Raw genomic sequence first — 18,293 nt, 5'->3', positions numbered from 1 at the left:
AAGAGATTGGTGTTTTATGCTTGTGTCACCTGAACTCTGCATTTAGGGTGTCATACTGCAGAGATCCACCAGGGGGCAGCGCCTGACTGCTTTGAATGACGAGAGCTTTACCTCAGAGAAGGTTGCTTTTCAGTTGCATCACCACCTCAAATCATCTCACAGATTATAATGAGTACATTTGGCTGTGTTGAAAGTCTGCCGCGCAAACCAGATAAGACATTGCTACTGTGCATAATAATAAGGCCTGAGATAAAGATAAAGAGTTTGAAAGAGTTTAGACCATTTCTTCACAAAGTTTTCAAGATGTCAAGACACACAAAAGAAACCTGCTGAGTAGAGTTATTAGAAAAGTTTGTACCGAAATTATTTCATTCTTGAACCAAGGATAGTTTTTTTTTTTTCTTTTAAAGATTATGAAGCCTATTTCATGGGTATCTTAGTGACACACAAAACTTAAGCCGTTCTTCCCAAAAGACAGGGGAAGAGAGAGAAACAGAGCTGTTCAGAGTGTACAGGAGTGAGCTGCTGGAGAAACAGACCCAGGTATACAGTGAAACACTCGAAATAGGAGTCGCACTATGTCTCCTGGCTGCTCAACAACTGAATATTCCCAGTACAGTGATGCTGTATAACCCTATCATGTTTCCTGTAGAGGAAGGAACACCTGGCTTTGGGACGTGTGGCCTTTTGATGATAATCAGCGTTTGTGCTGTAAGATCATAGCAGTCGCCGAGGCCGTAATCATAATACATATTGGGGGACACACATTCCCCCCAATATTCAAATCTGGTCAAAATGTCAGATTTATAAAAATATAAATGTGCTACGCTACGACAGGCAACCACGCACGCTGTCCAAAATTATAATAAAAAATGTAATTTGTCCCCCCCAATGTTGACTCGGCCTTGGCAGTCGCCATCAATGAGAAAACCTCAACGTTGAACAGTTGAGTTAAGTCTCAGGAACAAAAGGGCAGAGTGTTCCATGGTTGTCACAAATGCTGGGCGGCCTGGTTCCAGCACTTGACCTCTGTGAAACCGTGACATTTCAGTGCCGCAGTTACTCACATCACTTTGCTTATTGTACGGCAGCCTTCATACACGATTCTTTATGAACGTGTTCCTCCCTGCAAAGAATCAGTGTTCAATGTTGCGGAATCTCATTCACAGTGAGTGCTACAACCTTCTGATTACAAATGTGCAAGGATCTAGCCATTACCTCAGGTCTCCAGGAGAGGACTCTCTCTCCATGTCACTTTGGATTGTTTACAGACTCAGACTCATGGGTTAGTCGGAATGGTAGTCGGAAATGTCTGTCACTGCAGCAAATTTACTTTTGATGTGTCTGTCTGCCTGTGTGTGTGTGTGTGTGTATCAGTGTGTGTGTGTGTGTCAGTGTGTGTGTCAGTATCGGGGGACCAGGGGTAAATGATGGAGGCAGAGCTTAGTAATACAGTTTAATTCTCAGAGGAGGGATTTGTAGGTTTTGATCCCAGTTAATTAACGTGAAGCCCTCGATGGGAACATAGGGTATTTGTGACAGGAAGTTTGAAGGGGACTCTGGTCCCAGTGTGTGTTTGTGTCTGCATTTTGTGCGTTTGTGTGTGTGTCCGTGGTAATCGCACGCTTTATAATCATTCTCTCCTACTCTCTGTGGAGAGCTGAGCAGTGCATCAGAGGGCATTCTCTACATTGTTCAATCAATTCACTCATTAACTCCAAACATTAGGAAACTTGAATCAAGCTGGGGCCTGAGACGATTAATTAACTTTAAGACTTTACTTCTTTCTCTCTCCCGTACACTTATTTTACTAAGTCAGAGAGCTACAGAATGCTGTAATTTAGCCACACAATTTACAAATCCAATTAAAGTCAATATTAAGGCTTCACAAGCTGTCCTATGTTATAGTCTTAGAACACTATCCTCTTATGTGCATAGACTAACAGTGAATGTGTGTATGTGTAAGCCGAATAAGAATGTATTTAATGGGGTTAACAGTTTTAATAAGTTTGATTATTTAATGGAGTTTATAATGCTGTGTTATCCTGTTAGGGAGGTGGTGTTCTGTCAGTGGATTGATGTTCCTGGAAGGCTCACATCTGTACGAGGGGTCTTCTTCTCTGCCGTGTCATGAGTCACGACCATGTTTACTGGAGGTACAACGACACCATTATGACACCATTATGACACCATTATGACACCATTAGCTTCTCCCTGTGCAGAGAACACTCACTGCAGTATGTGGGAGAAATGAAACAATGATGGAGTGACTTCTGGGCTGGGCTCTAACCTGGCTTCATATCAGCTGCATATCCTATACTGCCACTGCTTTGGTTCTGTACTCTTGTAACAAAACGTGTTGTTTCTATCTCAAATGGGTTACTAGAACAACGTTCTATGTGTGGTGGTGGAGTGAGGAGAGAGTGGAGGAGAGAGTTTGGTGTTGAAGTGAGAAGGAGAGAGGGGGGTTGGAGTAAGGAGGAGAGAGTTTGGTGTATAAGTGAGGAGAGAGTGTAGTGTTGGAGTGAGAAGGACAGAGTGTGGTGTTGGAGTGAGAAGGAGAGAGTGTGGTGTTGGAGTGAGAAGGAGAGAGTGTAGTGTTGGAGTGAGGAGAGAGTGTGGTGTTGGAGTGAGAAGGAGAGAGTGTGGTGTTGGAGTGAGAAGGAGAGAGGGGGGTTGGAGTAAGGAGGAGAGAGTTTGGTGTATAAGTGAGGAGAGAGTGTGGTGTTGGAGTGAGGAGAGAGTGTGGTGTTGGAGTGAGAAGGAGAGAGTGTGGTGTTGGAGTGAGAAGGAGAGAGTGTGGTGTTGGAGTAAGGAGAGAGTGTGGTGTTGGAGTGAGAAGGAGAGAGTGTGGTGTTGGAGTGAGAAGGAGAGAGTGTGGTGTTGGAGTGAGAAGGAGAGAGTGTGGTGTTGGAGTGAGAAGGAGAGAGTGTAGTGTTGGAGTGAGGAGAGAGTGTGGTGTTGGAGTGAGAAGGAGAGAGTGTGGTGTTGGAGTGAGAAGGAGAGAGGGGGGTTGGAGTAAGGAGGAGAGAGTTTGGTGTATAAGTGAGGAGAGAGTGTGGTGTTGGAGTGAGGAGAGAGTGTGGTGTTGGAGTGAGAAGGAGAGAGTGTGGTGTTGGAGTGAGAAGGAGAGAGTGTGGTGTTGGAGTAAGGAGAGAGTGTGGTGTTGGAGTGAGAAGGAGAGAGTGTGGTGTTGGAGTGAGAAGGAGAGAGTGTGGTGTTGGAGTAAGGAGGAGAGAGTGTGGTGTTGGAGTGAGGGTGAACAAAGCTGGAGAAGACAGTTAGTTGATAGTTTCTACGTCGTACTTCTCCCTGCCAGAACGTCCTCCTTCTCTTCTCCACCTCCTCAGCGTAACCAATAGCAGCCCTCAGGAGCCTCAGATATAATTCCCTGTAAATGAAGGCTAATGAAGATGGTATTTTCCCTCATTACTTGTGTGTTTGGGGGGAAGGGTGCTAGTGTGGCATAGCATACTCCATCACTTAATGTAGGACATTTGCCCGCAGGCAAGATGAGTCTCTCTCCACTCCTCCTGTTGAGCATCACATCTCTCAATTCTCTCTCCATCTCTCTCTCTCTCTCTCTCTTGTCTTTCTCTCGCCCTGTCTCTCTCTCTCTCTCTCTCTCCAGTCCACACTGAAATAAACGACTGCTTTTCTTGGTGGTGTTTTCATCATTTTACGTAAAGTGAAGGCTTTATTTATGTTGTTGATATGTTGCAGGCACCTAAACGGGGATGGAAGAGTGAGGGGATCGTACTGTATTTATCTGAATGAGAAGTAAATGATTGACTTCAAAGGATATCATGTACTCCATGACAATCCTGAGCAGGAGACACCCTGCTGGTGAGAGAATGGCCAGGCCCGAACAGACTCAGTTAACATCTCTGACAGGTAAAGGACGTCTGAAAACATTTCTCATTACACCTTATCACAGAGCACAGAGGGGGGTTGCATGAAGCAAATTAGACAAGCAAATGAAAGAGAGTTTGTGCGTGTGTGTGTGTGTGTGTGTGTGTGTGTGTGTGTGAGAGAGAGACAGAGAAACAGGGAGGGTGGAGGTGGGGGAACATCAAAGTGTTGCGGTCTATTTAAATTGAGTGATCTTGTGTGAAAGAGCCCCCTACATAAAGATTACCCCCCACCCCCATACCTAATATCACACAGCTCACACTCCTGGATTTACGTGTCAGGGGTTAATAACTATGAGGATGAGGATATTGTAGGGTTCAAGTGGTGTGTGTCCTGGTGTGTGTGTGTCCACATGCACATCTCAAGAGAAGGGGGGCGAGCGAGAGATAGAGAGAGAGACGGCTGACACATGCCACATCTCCCGAGGCGAGCCCCCCCTCTCCTCCTGAGAGGAGGAGAGGAGGAGGATAGGAGGAGAGGAGGAGAGGATCATAGAGAGAACAGAGGCCCTCTCTGAGAGGGGGTGAGTTTCTTCTCTCGTTTTTCCTCCTGTTTCCTTCTTTACTTTTCTCGACGTGAATTGTATGGTCTTTTGTTAAAGAGTGGGAGGCCTGAGACGGTGTGTGTGTGTGCGTGTGCTCTATCCCACCCGCCAGATTAATGACGGTGCTTTAGTGTGGACTGGAGCTCTCCTCTCTCTCTCTCTCTCTCTCTCTCTCTCTCTCTCTCTCTCTCTCTCTCTCTCTCTCTCTCTCTCTCTCTCTCTCTCTGATAACGGCGCATGGCGCTGCTTCCTGTTCGCTGCTCCCCGTGCTCAATTTCAGATAGCGCTAATGGAATCTGTCCCGCGCGATTGTAATGCGAGCGAGACTCATTTGCCACGGAGCTTGGAGCTGTCAGCTTGGCGGGGCTGTGGGGGGCGAGGCACGAAGGAGGGGAGGAGGACAGGAGCAGGGGAGGATGGGTGGAAGGAGGGGAGGAGGACAGGAGCAGGGGAGGATGGGTGGAAGGAAGGAGGAGAGGAGGACAGGAGCAGGGGAGGATGGGTGGAAGGAAGGAGGAGAGGAGGACAGGAGCAGGGGAGGATGGGTGGAAGGAGGGGAGGAGGACAGGAGCAGGGGAGGAAGCAGGGGAGGATGGGTGGAAGGAAGGAGGAGAGGAGGACAGGAGCAGGGGAGGATGGGTGGAAGGAGGAGAGGAGGACAGGAGCAGGGGAGGAAGCAGGGGAGGATGGGTGGAAGGAAGGAGGAGAGGAGAGGAGGACAGGAGCAGGGGAGGATGGGTGGAAGGAAGGAGGAGAGGAGGACAGGAGCAGGGGAGGATGGGTGGAAGGAGGGGAGGAGGACAGGAGCAGGGGAGGAAGGGTGGAAGGAGGAGAGGAGGTTTTTGTGTGTGCGTGTGTATGTGTGTGTGTGTTTTTCTGTCCTGCATGTAAGTGTGTGTGCTGAGATGTGGTTGGAGGATTGCAAGGTTCGGAGGGAGTTGGCAGGATTTCTTTCTGTTATTGTATGTGTGTGCGCGTGTATGTATGTGTGTGTGTGAATACAGCAGGCCCCGCTTTGCCTGTCAGTGCCGAGACCTCTAAGCTTCAGAAGGAGAGAGAACTGTGCAACAACACACACCGTAGAGACTCCAGGAAACGGCACAGACATGCGCCGACTCACACGTCGCCCTGTTTGAACTCTGCACTCTCAATCTTTAAATCTTTAAAACACTGTAAATGCAGAAGTTATATGGATCATTCGCACTGAATAAATCCTCATTATTGCTGACTTCTTGGAACTAAGTGGGAAGCACTTACAGAGAGAGATATTGATGTGTTGAACATGGATGGTCTTGTTAGGCACCAGATTCTCTCGCTATCAGATAGTGAGAGAGATAGAGCAGCTGAAAGATTATGCATCTTGTAATGTATTTTAGCGAGGGCCATGCCTTGGACCAACACCACTGTCCTGCAGATGGCAGTATGAGTCTGGAGAACAATCACAAAAGACAAGTGGTGACCACTGACGGTCACAACTGCAGTCCAACTTCTGTGCCTGCCTTTGTCTGTTGTTTTGATTCTCTCTTTCATAAAGTCTCTCTTGTATTCTTTTCTTCCAATTGTTTCTAAATTTGATTCTATATGTCCCTATACTACATTCATTTATGCCTCAATCTGTCTCTCTCTCTCTCTCTCTCTCAGTCAGATTGGAGAGGGAAAGCCCAATTTGGCAGGACTACGGGGATTACAGTTGTCGTCTGCATATTTAATCTAGGACAGACTGTCCCAGTGTGTCTGCACTTAAAATGACCAGTCCTCCCTGTCTGTTCCATCCCAACCTTTCAATAAACACTAAACACTGCTGCAGTTTATTAGGCTCTTTTAAACCACTGACCAAATCCCAAAGACAGGCTTTAGGGCAGCCAGAGGCCCCATTAGAAGCACTCTACCCCCTGGGACGAGTTCAGAGATCCTTGTGGGGGGAGCCACAGCTAAGGCCTTCCATTGCAGTTTGTGACGTCCATCAGTTAAGAGAGAAAACGGCGCCGAACGCTGGCAGCCATGTTGGACAGTCATTCCCCTGTAGAGTCGGAGCTGATCCTGGATGATGACACTGCCGCCTCTCTGTACATGCTGTACAGAGAGGTGGCACCTCAGTTACACAGATGTATGAGAGGGTCAGAGGTCAAACTTTAATGCATCAACTTCCTGTAGCGCGCAAACACTCAGTCTCTCACACACATACGCACTCTCACTTAAACTAGCACACTGGTGCATATGCTTAATCACCAGTGGAGTCTCCCCGGAAAATAGCAAGCCTCTGTGGATTAAATCCTGGGAGCAGAACATTAGAGAAGTGTACAGTTCAGCTCTCACAGAACAGTCAAATGATTATCTCTCCAGAGAGAGGGAGGGGCAAGAGAGAGGGAGAGAGGGAGAGAATGGAACACAGAGAGATGCAAAGAATTGAGGAAGAGAGACAGAAGTTGAGAGAGCCAGACAAGGAAACATAGGGAGGATTGTGGAGTTGAACGGATGACAGATAGGGATACAGAGAAAGAAAAGCGACAGAGAGAGAGAGAGACAGAGAGAGAAAGAGAGAGAGAAAGAGAGAGAGAAAGAGAGAGAGAGAGAGAGAGAGAGAGAGAGAGAGAGAGAGAGAGAGAGAGAGAGAGAGAAAGGGGGCCACAAATTGGCGAAGGAAAGTCAGGGTCTCTGCTTTGCATTTCATTTACATGCCTGGCCGTATCGACCAATCGGATTGGGAGCAGAGCCCGCGGCTTAGGAAGGCAAATAAAGACTCCAAATGCCTTCACTGCTCTCATCCCTCTCTCTCATAATACCCTGTCTGCCTTTCTTTTCTCTCTCTCTCTCTCTCTCTCTCTCTCTCTCTCTCTCTCTCTCTCTCTCTCTCTCTCTCTCTCTCTCTCTCTCTCTCTCTCTCTCTCTCTCCCTCTCTCTCTCTGTCCCTCTCTCTCTCTCTCCCTCTCTCTCTCTCTCTCTCTCTCTCTCTCCCAACTCTTTCTCTCCCCACTGTCATAATACCCTTTCTATACCCATTCTCTCCTCTCTGGCGTGGTGCTATAAGTAGACCCTGTCCGATGAGATAGTGGGTTGGGAGGGGGGAAGGGGGGGGAGAATGAAGGAGGAAGTAGGGTAAAGGGAGAACGAGGGGAGTCTTTGGAGATGACTTTGGTTGCCACCCGCCGAGTAGAAATGGAAAGGGGGGGGGGGGGGGGGGGGGGTTGGGAGTGTGTGTGTGTGCGTGACTGGATATGTGTGTGTTTGCATCGACGCGCGTAGAAAGCGTTGCAGCATCCTCTTACCTTTCCAAGGCTCCCTGGCTGCTCACCTGCATGACATATTTGTAGGAGCAGAGGGACATGTGTTAAGCTGAGAGACTCACCGCTGCTGGCTGCAGGCCCACCGGCAGATTAACAGGAGACTCCGGTTCACTTCAGACGTTCACTGTGAGAGTACCATTCTAACCTCAAGGGGCGGGGGCTACGGATCCACGCAGGTACGCGCACGCACACACACACACACACACACAAAGACACCTTTCCGCGTAATTTTGACTGTCATTATTCACCACTAAGCTTACTACAGCAGAAGTTCCAAACACCCAAATAAAAGAGTGGATTGACAGGAATGTCAAAATTGGTCATCAAGATTCCCGTGTGACACAAAGTTGAAATATACCCCCCTGCCTGATGCTACATGCACATAACAGTGCTGAACACTCAGGTATGTGAGCTCTAAAGCTTATCCACATTCAGACACCCAATGGGACAGGATCTAAATATGTGTGCGCTCTGGATAAGAGCGTCTGGTAAATGACTAAATGTAAATGTAATGTGTGAAATATTATGTTTAATGCACACAAATGCAGTTGTGTGTTTGCATACTCACGTGAACTCACACAAGCACATGAAACAAACACACACCCCATGATGAAAACTGCAACTCCTCTATGATGTCATGGATAGCTTGTAAAGGCCTTGACACACACACATACACACACACACACAGACCCTATACACATACATACTGTATACACAAACATACACAGACACACACACACACACACACTCTTTCTGTACACACATCCACACACAATTACACAGTCTGACTTCATTTGAATAATGGAGTGTAAACAGGCACATTAGCTATCCCCATGCATGGCCACGGGCATCTATCACAGGGGTCCTTCAGGATCGTCACACATTCACACACATGTACACACACTCACACACACACTCACACACACATGTACACACACTCACCCACACACACATGTAAACACACTCACACATACACACACACACATGTACACACACTCACACACTCACTCACACACACACATTTAAACACACTCACGCACGCATACACACACATGTACACACACTGACACAAACATACCTCAAGGTGGTAATTTTGTTCCACATTTAGTGATTTTTCTTTCATCCTTTCAGAGCACCTTTCTAATAGCGTAGGATGGTTTTGGGGGTGGCGCTGGAAATAAGGAGAGCGAAAGACGGGAATCAGGTAATATAAGTGAAGAAGACCATTTTCTCACACTAGTATCATTGATTTTTAACGCTTTGACAATATACTCACTTTGACCAGAAGGTGCTAGAGGATAGCTAGGGGTTGAACTCATCCCCTTAATATCTGCAGTTCTGCCAAATAGTCTGAAATATGACACTTATATTCTTGATATTCATCATTTATAAATGCTGTAATTGTTAGTGATTGCTTGGTAGAGGTGGAGGGGTGTCAGAAATGTCTGTGGACTATCGAGTATGAGGCTCAGCCTTAATGAGGTCACAATAGGATGAGGTCATTAGCAAAAAGAAACCCACTAACCCTGTGAGGTCGAGGGGGTAGAGGGCCCCATCCTTCCATCACCCATCACCCCATGTCTCTAGCTCCCACACACAGGGCAGAACCCCCCCACACACACACACACACACACACACACAGAAGTGAGTGAATCATGTCCCTCAAGTCCCAGTGTGGACCACCACAATCCCAACCAGGAGGTCCACATCATCAGACTGGTCCAGGCCTGAGACTACATCCTCCTCCTCTCCCACCTCAGGAAAACACAGAGCAGATGCCAGAGAGCAAGGATCCACACGCTTCACTGACTTCCTGTCTTCTGCGTTGAATGGATCACTCATCTCCGGGACAGGGCCCAGGGAGAAGGCCTTGTCATAACATACATGGTCAGGCCCGTGATGGCCACCAAAGAACAACTGCCACTAGATCACAAGAGCAGTGGTATGGAAAGCCAACGGGGTCACCAGCAGTCAGAGTTTAGAACCCGACGTTGTGATCCCTCGTTGTTGTTTGTTTCCGAGCGTTCTGTTGTTATTGTTGTTGTCTTGTGTTATTATTCTTATTTTCCTGAACCCCTCCTGACCTTTATTTCTTGACGCCGTCCTGTTGGCTGTTCGGTCGTGACGTCATCATGTTTTTGTTTGGCGAAAGTAGGCCAGCGTGGTTGTTATGTGTCACAGTGAACCCACGCATGTCCACGTGGCTAAGCACCCCCCCTGTCCTGCCCACACACACCCCGGAACACTCGACACCAACGGAACACTGACAGAACAACACCATCACGCAAAACAACAGACAGTAGTATCCGCACACTGGGAGATTTGGAAGAAAACCATGTACTTAGAGAAATGTGACAACATGCTGAAACTAACTCACAGCTACACATCTTTATTACTGTAATCTCAATCCACATGTATCACACTATGACAAGACCTTACGCAAAATATACAATCATATATTCTGTATTTCTCCTGAAATAAATCATCAAAACGCATTGTGTTGCAACACCACCAAACTGGTAAATGACTCTTTAAACCAGTAGAAGTGAGGTCAATCTGGGCTGGGCTATCCTGCGTGTCCTTTGTGGGACCAGGGGCATATTTGTGTTGGTGTATCTCCATTGTGACGCGTGTAATCCTCGTGCTTTCTAATCCCGGAGCAGGTGGCTGGGCGAGGGGGGGGGCAGAGAGGGCACACTTCCCCTGTAGCCTGCAGCCCGCAGACACACACGCTCACACACATGCATGCACATGCACACACACATGCATGCATACACACACACGTGGGCACATGAATGATCCACTTGCCCAGAAACACATGAAGGGCTCACAAACGGACACCTCTTCCTCAGGTTTTAAACACATAATAGGATCTACTGTGAAATAAGGACCCTGAACATACACACATACTCATACACCCCCATCCTCAGACATACAAACACACACACACACAAAACATACTCTGGCAAAATATACACTGGCATTGATATCCCCTTCTCCTGTCCTCCCATCTTCTTTCCTGCATCCACAGATAGACAGGCACGCACGCTTCCAGGGGCTAGCTAGCACTCTGCTGCCCTTAACAGGTGGACCAGGGGAGGGTGGGGTGCAGAGAGGGGCATCTGTCAACAAACTCTGCATCCTCCTGAACCAACTCTCCATCTGCTGACATGGTAGGATGAGGACGTTGGGGGGGAAGGGGGGGGGGCAGGGGGGGAAGGGGGAAGGGGGGTGGGGGGGTTGTTGGAGAAGCATAGAGACACGGGAGGCCAACATTAGTTGACCTACTCTGACAAGCCTGGTAGTTCCATGAATGTCACATGTGTTAGTGTGTTAGAGTGAGACTTGTCTCATTGACATAGGGTCTGGGGTATCCAGGGCATTCACAGTCATAGTGCAGGTTTGGAAGTGAGTCAGTGTCAATGATAGTCTCCCATGGTCTTTTTATACTTAACTCTGTACTATACTCTGGAGAGATACAGACAGCATTGTTCAGTGAGTACCTTCAAATGAGGTCACATGATCAATAAGGGCAACTGTTAACCCATCTAGAAGTTCAATGACGTCTTTCTGTAGAGCCATTACTAAATGTCTCAAATGAACAAACCGTAGACCATTGCATTTCAAAGGGCCTTTTTGATGTCTGTAGGTACAGGATGCTTGATAACATATCCATCAACCTTTTGAGTCCAATGCTTTTAGCCCCACAACAAGCTTATCCATGCAAATTTGGCCATTTGATGCTTGTAATCTGTTATTAGAATTTCTCCCTTTTTGCTCTTAAGTAGATTTGTGTGTGAGTGTTTCATACTAATGATCTGTTCATATAAAGTGGGGAGTGTTTTGTTGGCCTCGTGTCCAGTGTCCTTTAAATCCTGGAGTTGAAAGGTTTCCAAGCTAAATGGACACTTGGAAAAAATAACTAGGCATTAACTTCACAAAAGCCTCAAATGGCTTTTTTATACATATGTCGGAATTTTTAAAGCTGTAAACAGCTTTATTCTTTGTGATTTTTTTCCTGTCTTTTATCTTGTCAGAATAAAACCGTATTTATATATTTTGACTCACACTTGTAACCATCCATATGTTTAAAGAACTAAGCCAAATCCTAAAACTAGTCAAATGAATTCTTAATAAATCGTTATACATGTAGTGAATGACATGTTATTATGGGTATTTGGATGTAGATTATAATATAAAACCATACCACGATACACTTATGATCCTTGATCTTCTGCTGTACTATTTGTATGTTGCTTTAGATAAAAATGTCTACTAAATGACTAAAATGTAAAATGTAAATACACAGTAGGTTTGAAAAAATGAGTCTTGCTTTGGATTCAAGGTCAAATTATGGTACAGAAATTGATACAGAAGCTTTATAAATTGTTTACATAATTTAGGTACTGTTACAGGCATCCTCCTCTTTTAAAGTCAACAAATATAAAAAAGAAGACCATTATTTTGATAGTTGTTCGATTTTGAAGGTACCTAATGTACTCTCAACATGATGTCAAAGTTGTCACATTTGGGGTGACATTCAGTAAAAATAGCATCAACAGAAGGTGAACGCATCTATTATTGGAACAACACTTAGGAAGCCATGAAGACTTGGATCCAACGCAGGAAAAGCAGTCCTCTTCATCAAAACATTGGACCAGACCCAGATATCCCTCAAAGTTAAGGAACGTGACTGAGGAAAGTCCTTGTCATGACATCTAATCATTGCAAACTAGTTGCTCTCTCTGAAGCAAATAAAATATTTTATCGAAATGGATTTAGGCAAATGCTGTTCTCTGCATGGGATAATTACATGTTTATGAAAAAGTTTCATGGAAATTCTCCCCTTGTGTTGTATTTATAAAACAGAATATGCAGTATTCCTCTTGTGTGACATAAAGATGACCACGATCAACTGACAAAAGCTGGGTGGCATGTAACGTTGTACACTATGCAATTGATGTACACACATTTACTCCACATGACATGAAAAAAAATTCTCTAAATATTCTTACATTCAGGCTGCATTTTAATGTGTGCATTTATTTAATGCATTTAATCCCATAAAATAATCTCCAAGATTAGATCCCATTAAACACTTATTTTTTTACATGCATAGGAGGTCATATGTGTATCAGTGTGTTTATTGTAGATCCATTAACTGTATTCCCCAACCGCCAGATTCAAACTCTCTTTACAAAACAGGAACACTATTGTTTCATTGAGCCAAATGAGATTCCATGTTTGTTTGTGCAGATGAATTATGTATGTGTTGATGTGTTGATATATGATAGACACGGCAGGACTGCCTGGGAATGTAGGACACGTGTTTCTGCATAACAATAGTCTTCCGTTTAGTTCTCACAAACAAAGTAGCCTATCTGTTTATTTCGGAGGTTCTATTCTATGAACAAATGTAACGTCCTACTCCGTGGCTTGTTCTGCACCTGCTGCCTTTATAAATGGTTAAGACCTCAATAAGCAAATGTTTGCCTTTACGGGGAATTTGTGACAGCTTGGCAAAGTTTGCCACAAATGGAATTTCTATTGAATAGCACTCATCCGATATTTGGCCAGAATAGGCAACGACCTTTTTTTTAAGCGACATTTTCAAACGCAAATGAGACCGAGCAATAATGCTTCTTGATTCATTCAATGTTCGCTATACTAATAATGTACACAATTTATATCTAACATTTTAACATTTATGTCTAAAGTTTTACACTACAAGTAGTAGTGCAATAAGGATTTATTAGGCTGGGACCATCTTGGCTTTCGGCTTTTGAGGATGCAGGTCACAGGACACTTGACTCTTCATGTCAACAAATTAAGACTCTCCAAGTCAAACAAAAGCAATTTCTCTTCATTCTCCTTTCAAGAAGCGTCATATCAGAGTTTCGCTCGTGCCAAACTGCTTATGGTTGGACGTCAATTTGCGTACGTCGCTTGGGAAAGCGTGACCGCAGTCAGACAGCTTCGTCCGGAGAGCATTCTGTCAGCAGTGACCGGGGCATATTGGGCCCTTTATTGTTTAAAATCTACAAATGCTTCTGAGAGGATTAATGAAGCGTCGGCCGGACCCATATGCCCCTTGTTGTCGCGTGTGTCTGCCTAATTAAAACCAAAAGCATCCTAATGGAATCTTGGACTGCAGTACTTTTGATCCCTGACTCGTGACTCAATAAAATCAAATACTAGCCTATAAGTAAGACTGGGCATTTACGGTTTTTATGGCCTATGTAGTATTTGTTTGTTCCACTGTAGCGATGATGTAGCCTCCATATAGAGATAGTAAAAGTGTTTTTGCTTTTTTGCTTTAGCCCCTAACCCTAATGTAAAATGTAGCCTACTGAATTATGTTTCATAGTTGGAGCATTTTTCATCCACAGGTGCTATAGGCTACATCAGGTCAACAATAGTCTCCCATATATTCGTTTAGTTTATACCCATGGTTTCGTGTATGATTATGATTAACTGTTTTGAAGGCCTCAAGCATCTCATAAGAACAGTATTAGATTTTTTATTTATTTCCACATTATAGCAACATGTACGTTAGAGCATCGATTAATAAGGATTGATTTACTTGGATTTGCCTGTATTCAACAAGTGGTAAATTGGTTTAAAGACACACTAGTTTCACGCCACTTTGATGGTTGTTTACCCCAAATCATGCGTGTCGAAGTAAATCCCAAACAAATACATTTTAAACATTCAACATTTTCAACATTCAGGGTCTATCTTGAATTTTTAATAAATTAGAGGTATTTCTTAGAGCTCTACTCGGGTCGTCTGGAGTAAAGTTGGCTTTAGACTAGACATAATACGAAAATTAAGCATATGAGTTAGGTTGTTTCATTAGGCCTATACAAATGTATTTCAGGGGCATGGGATTAAACTAAACATCAATGTGCTAATGTATTGTATTTGATGTTACCTACACAGTATTACTATCTACAGTCTAGGCTAGGTTGTCCCATGACACATAACTGAAACTTTGAATTATCCGGTTTGAATGTATTCATTAAAAGTGTTAGTCTGCTGTTTTGGTTTGGTTTGTTAACTATTTTCAACAGTAAACAGCAGCTATTGTGGAAAGGTTTGGATCTAACCTTGCCCTGCCTTAAACAACCGTTAGGATCATCGAAAAAAATAAGAGATGATGAAAAAGAAATAAACAGGTTCGATGCCAGCTTGGGCGCTCAGTATTTTCTAAAATACAGCAGGCAATTTCACTTAGTCTGGATACTTGGAAGGCAGCTCCATGTGAACTGGACTGCGGCAGACAAAATGAACACACTCCAGTGAAACGCTGGATTATCTTTCGAAGGATTAGCATAGTTTTCCCGTTCTGCACATTCCTGCTACTAATACTTGAAATCGTGTTCAAGCACAACGCACTGGGCTCAGTGACGCAGCCTGTGGTTTTGACAGGAAGACTGTTTCACAAAGACACACATTTATAGTTAAACAAGTGACACATGTGGAATCGGTTCAAACTCTTTATTAATGTGCGTGGCCTCTCAATACCAGTACGACAACCAGTTGTCATTGATGGTTTAATGGATTTAGCTGCTTGATGATCTGCTTCCTCGTACACATTTCGACCACACTCCCTACTTCAACTAATATTTTGCAATAATAATTTATCAATTTCAACACTTGAACATGAAAAAATATGAAATTCACAGTTGGATGATCGCTGGCGAAGAGCGAATTGCATACAGAAATACAAAGACCACAATCTTACAAATCTAACACAGATAAATCAAAAACACTTAAAATTGGACAATTCTTAACACACGCATACCGACTGATTGTCTCTTTGAGCTAGTCTTATAAACATTTTTATTTAAATTAAATAGTGCATCCAGGTTTGCCTCATAGGCGCGCTCACACTTACTCGCGCGCGCACACACGCACACACTCACACACAATGCTTTGATCAAAGGGCCCCTTCAGAATGCCAACCAAGAGGTTCGGCGAGTCCTAAGAAGCTTAGGAAAAGCTGACCCATTCCACGCACTCAACCGGGTTGAATCTTCTCTTGATCATTTTCTTCTTGGGTAGCAATAGTTATATGTCCTTGATGATCAAAGTTAAGGAGTTTACTATGACTGTTCAATGTATTAGCCCAACAGGGGAGAAAACTGGCATTGACTGGCAGTTCTCTCTGCTGCCTGAGGTAATAGTTTGTAGTTCAGGCCCAGTCGCTGGACGGCTTTCCCAACCTGTCTTGGCGCATGATGTTTTGTTCAAAACATTGTGAAAAAGATCGTTTCAGTCTTTTCACAATACCTGAAATTTCCACGATGACGCCTGGTCTTTGTAATCCAAACAGTCAGCGTTGAAATTCAGTTTCCACGATCCCGTTTGGTCTTTATAATCCACACAGTCTGCTGGGCCGCTGAAGCCCATGCCTGCGGGGCCATACCCAGTCGTGGAGAGGGAGGACGCTGGGCTCAGGTGACTGGAGACCCCGTTCGTGCCCATTGGACTCATGGTAGAGCCTGCAGCAGATAGTTGGTGGTGCATAGGCGAAAGGTAAGACCCGCAGTCCATCCCTCCGAAATACGACGAGGACCCCGCGTAACCTTGGTTGTATCCTGACGCTTGTGAATATGTCATAGGGTAGGTTCGTTGCATGCACGACGAGGAGGAGGTAGAGAGTGGATCAGAGAGAGGGGAGATGGAGGCCGGGCTCCAGATGGACACTGGAGCACTGCTACTGCTCACAGTGGGGATTGGGGTGCTGGATGGTGGCGTAAACTGGCCGCTTGTGCCGCTCTCAGAGCTAGCCTCTCTTATCGGGGAACTTTTCTTTTTGACTGGCCTTGTCTTGCTCTGGGTGCCGCTCTGGGTTTGTTGTGCCTGTTGGCGGCATTTTGCCCTCCGGTTTTTAAACCATACCTGCAACAGAAAAAATAGCCTACATATTAACGCGGGCCAAATCGTAAAGTCATGGAAATTAACATTTGGTTGATCGAGAAGAGGTGACAGGCTTTTGAAATCAACACAAAAGAAAATATTTAGGCACCAACTAGCCTACCACTCACCACGAGGTGACTATTCATTAGAAGCTGAATGAAATGTGTAGAGGACACTTGAAGTGAAGTGGCGTCTGAGTGGCTACTTGACATCTCAGAACCAAATATTGAACATCGCACCATTACAGACACAAAACTCTAAGCAGACATGTTTTGAGCCACGGCTATAACCTCACCTGAACGCGAGACTCAGGTAGATTGATCTTCAAGGCCACTTCCTCTCGCATGAAGATGTCAGGGTAGCGGGTCTTGCCGAACAAGTTCTCCAGAATGTCAAGCTGAGCGCGCGTAAATGTAGTCCTCTCACGCCTCTGCTTACGAGGGGTAGCTGTGGACAAAACAATCAATCGCAAAATAAAAATTAAAACACCAACAAAACTCTAAATATGTTGGAATTTGAGCAGTTAAATATTACATAAATGTTGGCTAAACACAAGTAGTTCATTGGACAAATCGGACTTTCATTGATCAAACCTTTAGGCTTGTCGGTTAAATATTGTATCCTTTAACGGCCAAAAATTGAAATAATATTTTCTATTAAAGACAATGCAAGGCCAAATATAGCCTACTATCTATTATGGTAGAGTACAGTCCAAACGTAGCCTAATCAACACAGGTCTAGTTATTAACAGTGTAGCCAATATGTGAAAGAAACCAATACTTTGAACGTAAAAAACCGAATACATATATTTTTTAGTCATGGTAATTTATTATTTTCTTTTTCATTTTAGTATAGGCTAACATTCGATTGAAAGAGTAAGAATTACATCGACCGGGCATATATAAAAAAAAGAGTCAGTCCTATATAATAAAACATTTTTATTTTCTCACCGGGGTATCCTACAGAAGGGTGCAGCAAGTCCATCCCAGAGGTAGATAAACTCAGCCCGTTGACTGTGTAAGGTGGTTGCTTCAGATACGACATCATAGCAGCGTTCGGTCGAAGGGCAAAGTTGGAGAAAATGTTGAAAACCCAGAGAGCTTTGAAAAGCTCTATAAATCCTGTACGGTGTAAGTCTTCTTATTGTTCAACACCTGAAGATTTAGAACATGGAAAAATGTTAGCCTGTGGTTTTGGTTATCGATAGCCTTGGTTAGCCTTCGAATTCGCTCTCTTTACGCTGGGTGATGGATTTAAAAAATGAGCGTCGTTGCATGCGCAGCGCTCTTTAAGCAGACCCCAGACCCCCAGCTGTCATCGTGGACTGACGATGCTCTGCCTGACAAACGTTTGCGCCACTATACCCCCCTCCGTCACACCCCCACCTTTATGCACACACACTCTCTCTCTACTACTCACTCAACACCAACCACCAAAAAACATCCCATTTAGTGATGCACGCTCTCCCCGAGAACAAAACATTGTCGTTAAATTGCGCACACTCATTTGGCCCCAACCAGGCGCAAAATTTGCATAGTACCCACAGGTTAGGAGCAGCTAATTGTCTTCAGAATAGACGGCCTGATTGGGGGCCATTGCAAAAACAAAGGCCACTGTTGACCAGATAA

The 18,293-nt window shown here is 44.7% G+C and overlaps 1 protein-coding gene across 1 annotated transcript; it reads right to left on the bottom strand.

Annotated features, from left to right (window-relative positions):
- Positions 1-16,026: 16,026 nt before the first annotated feature.
- LOC136947705 (homeobox protein OTX2-like) lies at positions 16,027-17,712 on the bottom strand. The gene is made up of 3 exons (XM_067241851.1): positions 17,616-17,712; positions 16,961-17,112; positions 16,027-16,647 (listed from the first exon to the last, which is right to left on the bottom strand). Exons 1-3 carry the CDS (start codon positions 17,710-17,712, stop codon positions 16,027-16,029), a joined length of 870 nt encoding a protein of 289 aa, XP_067097952.1.
- Between the last annotated feature and the right edge of the window lie 581 nt (positions 17,713-18,293).

The sequence above is a fragment of the Osmerus mordax genome, chromosome 8 (assembly GCF_038355195.1).
Source record: "Osmerus mordax isolate fOsmMor3 chromosome 8, fOsmMor3.pri, whole genome shotgun sequence".
NCBI lineage: Eukaryota > Metazoa > Chordata > Actinopteri > Osmeriformes > Osmeridae > Osmerus > Osmerus mordax.
Note: the sequence above shows the minus strand (reverse complement) of the source record. Positions and strands in the feature narration are given on the sequence as shown.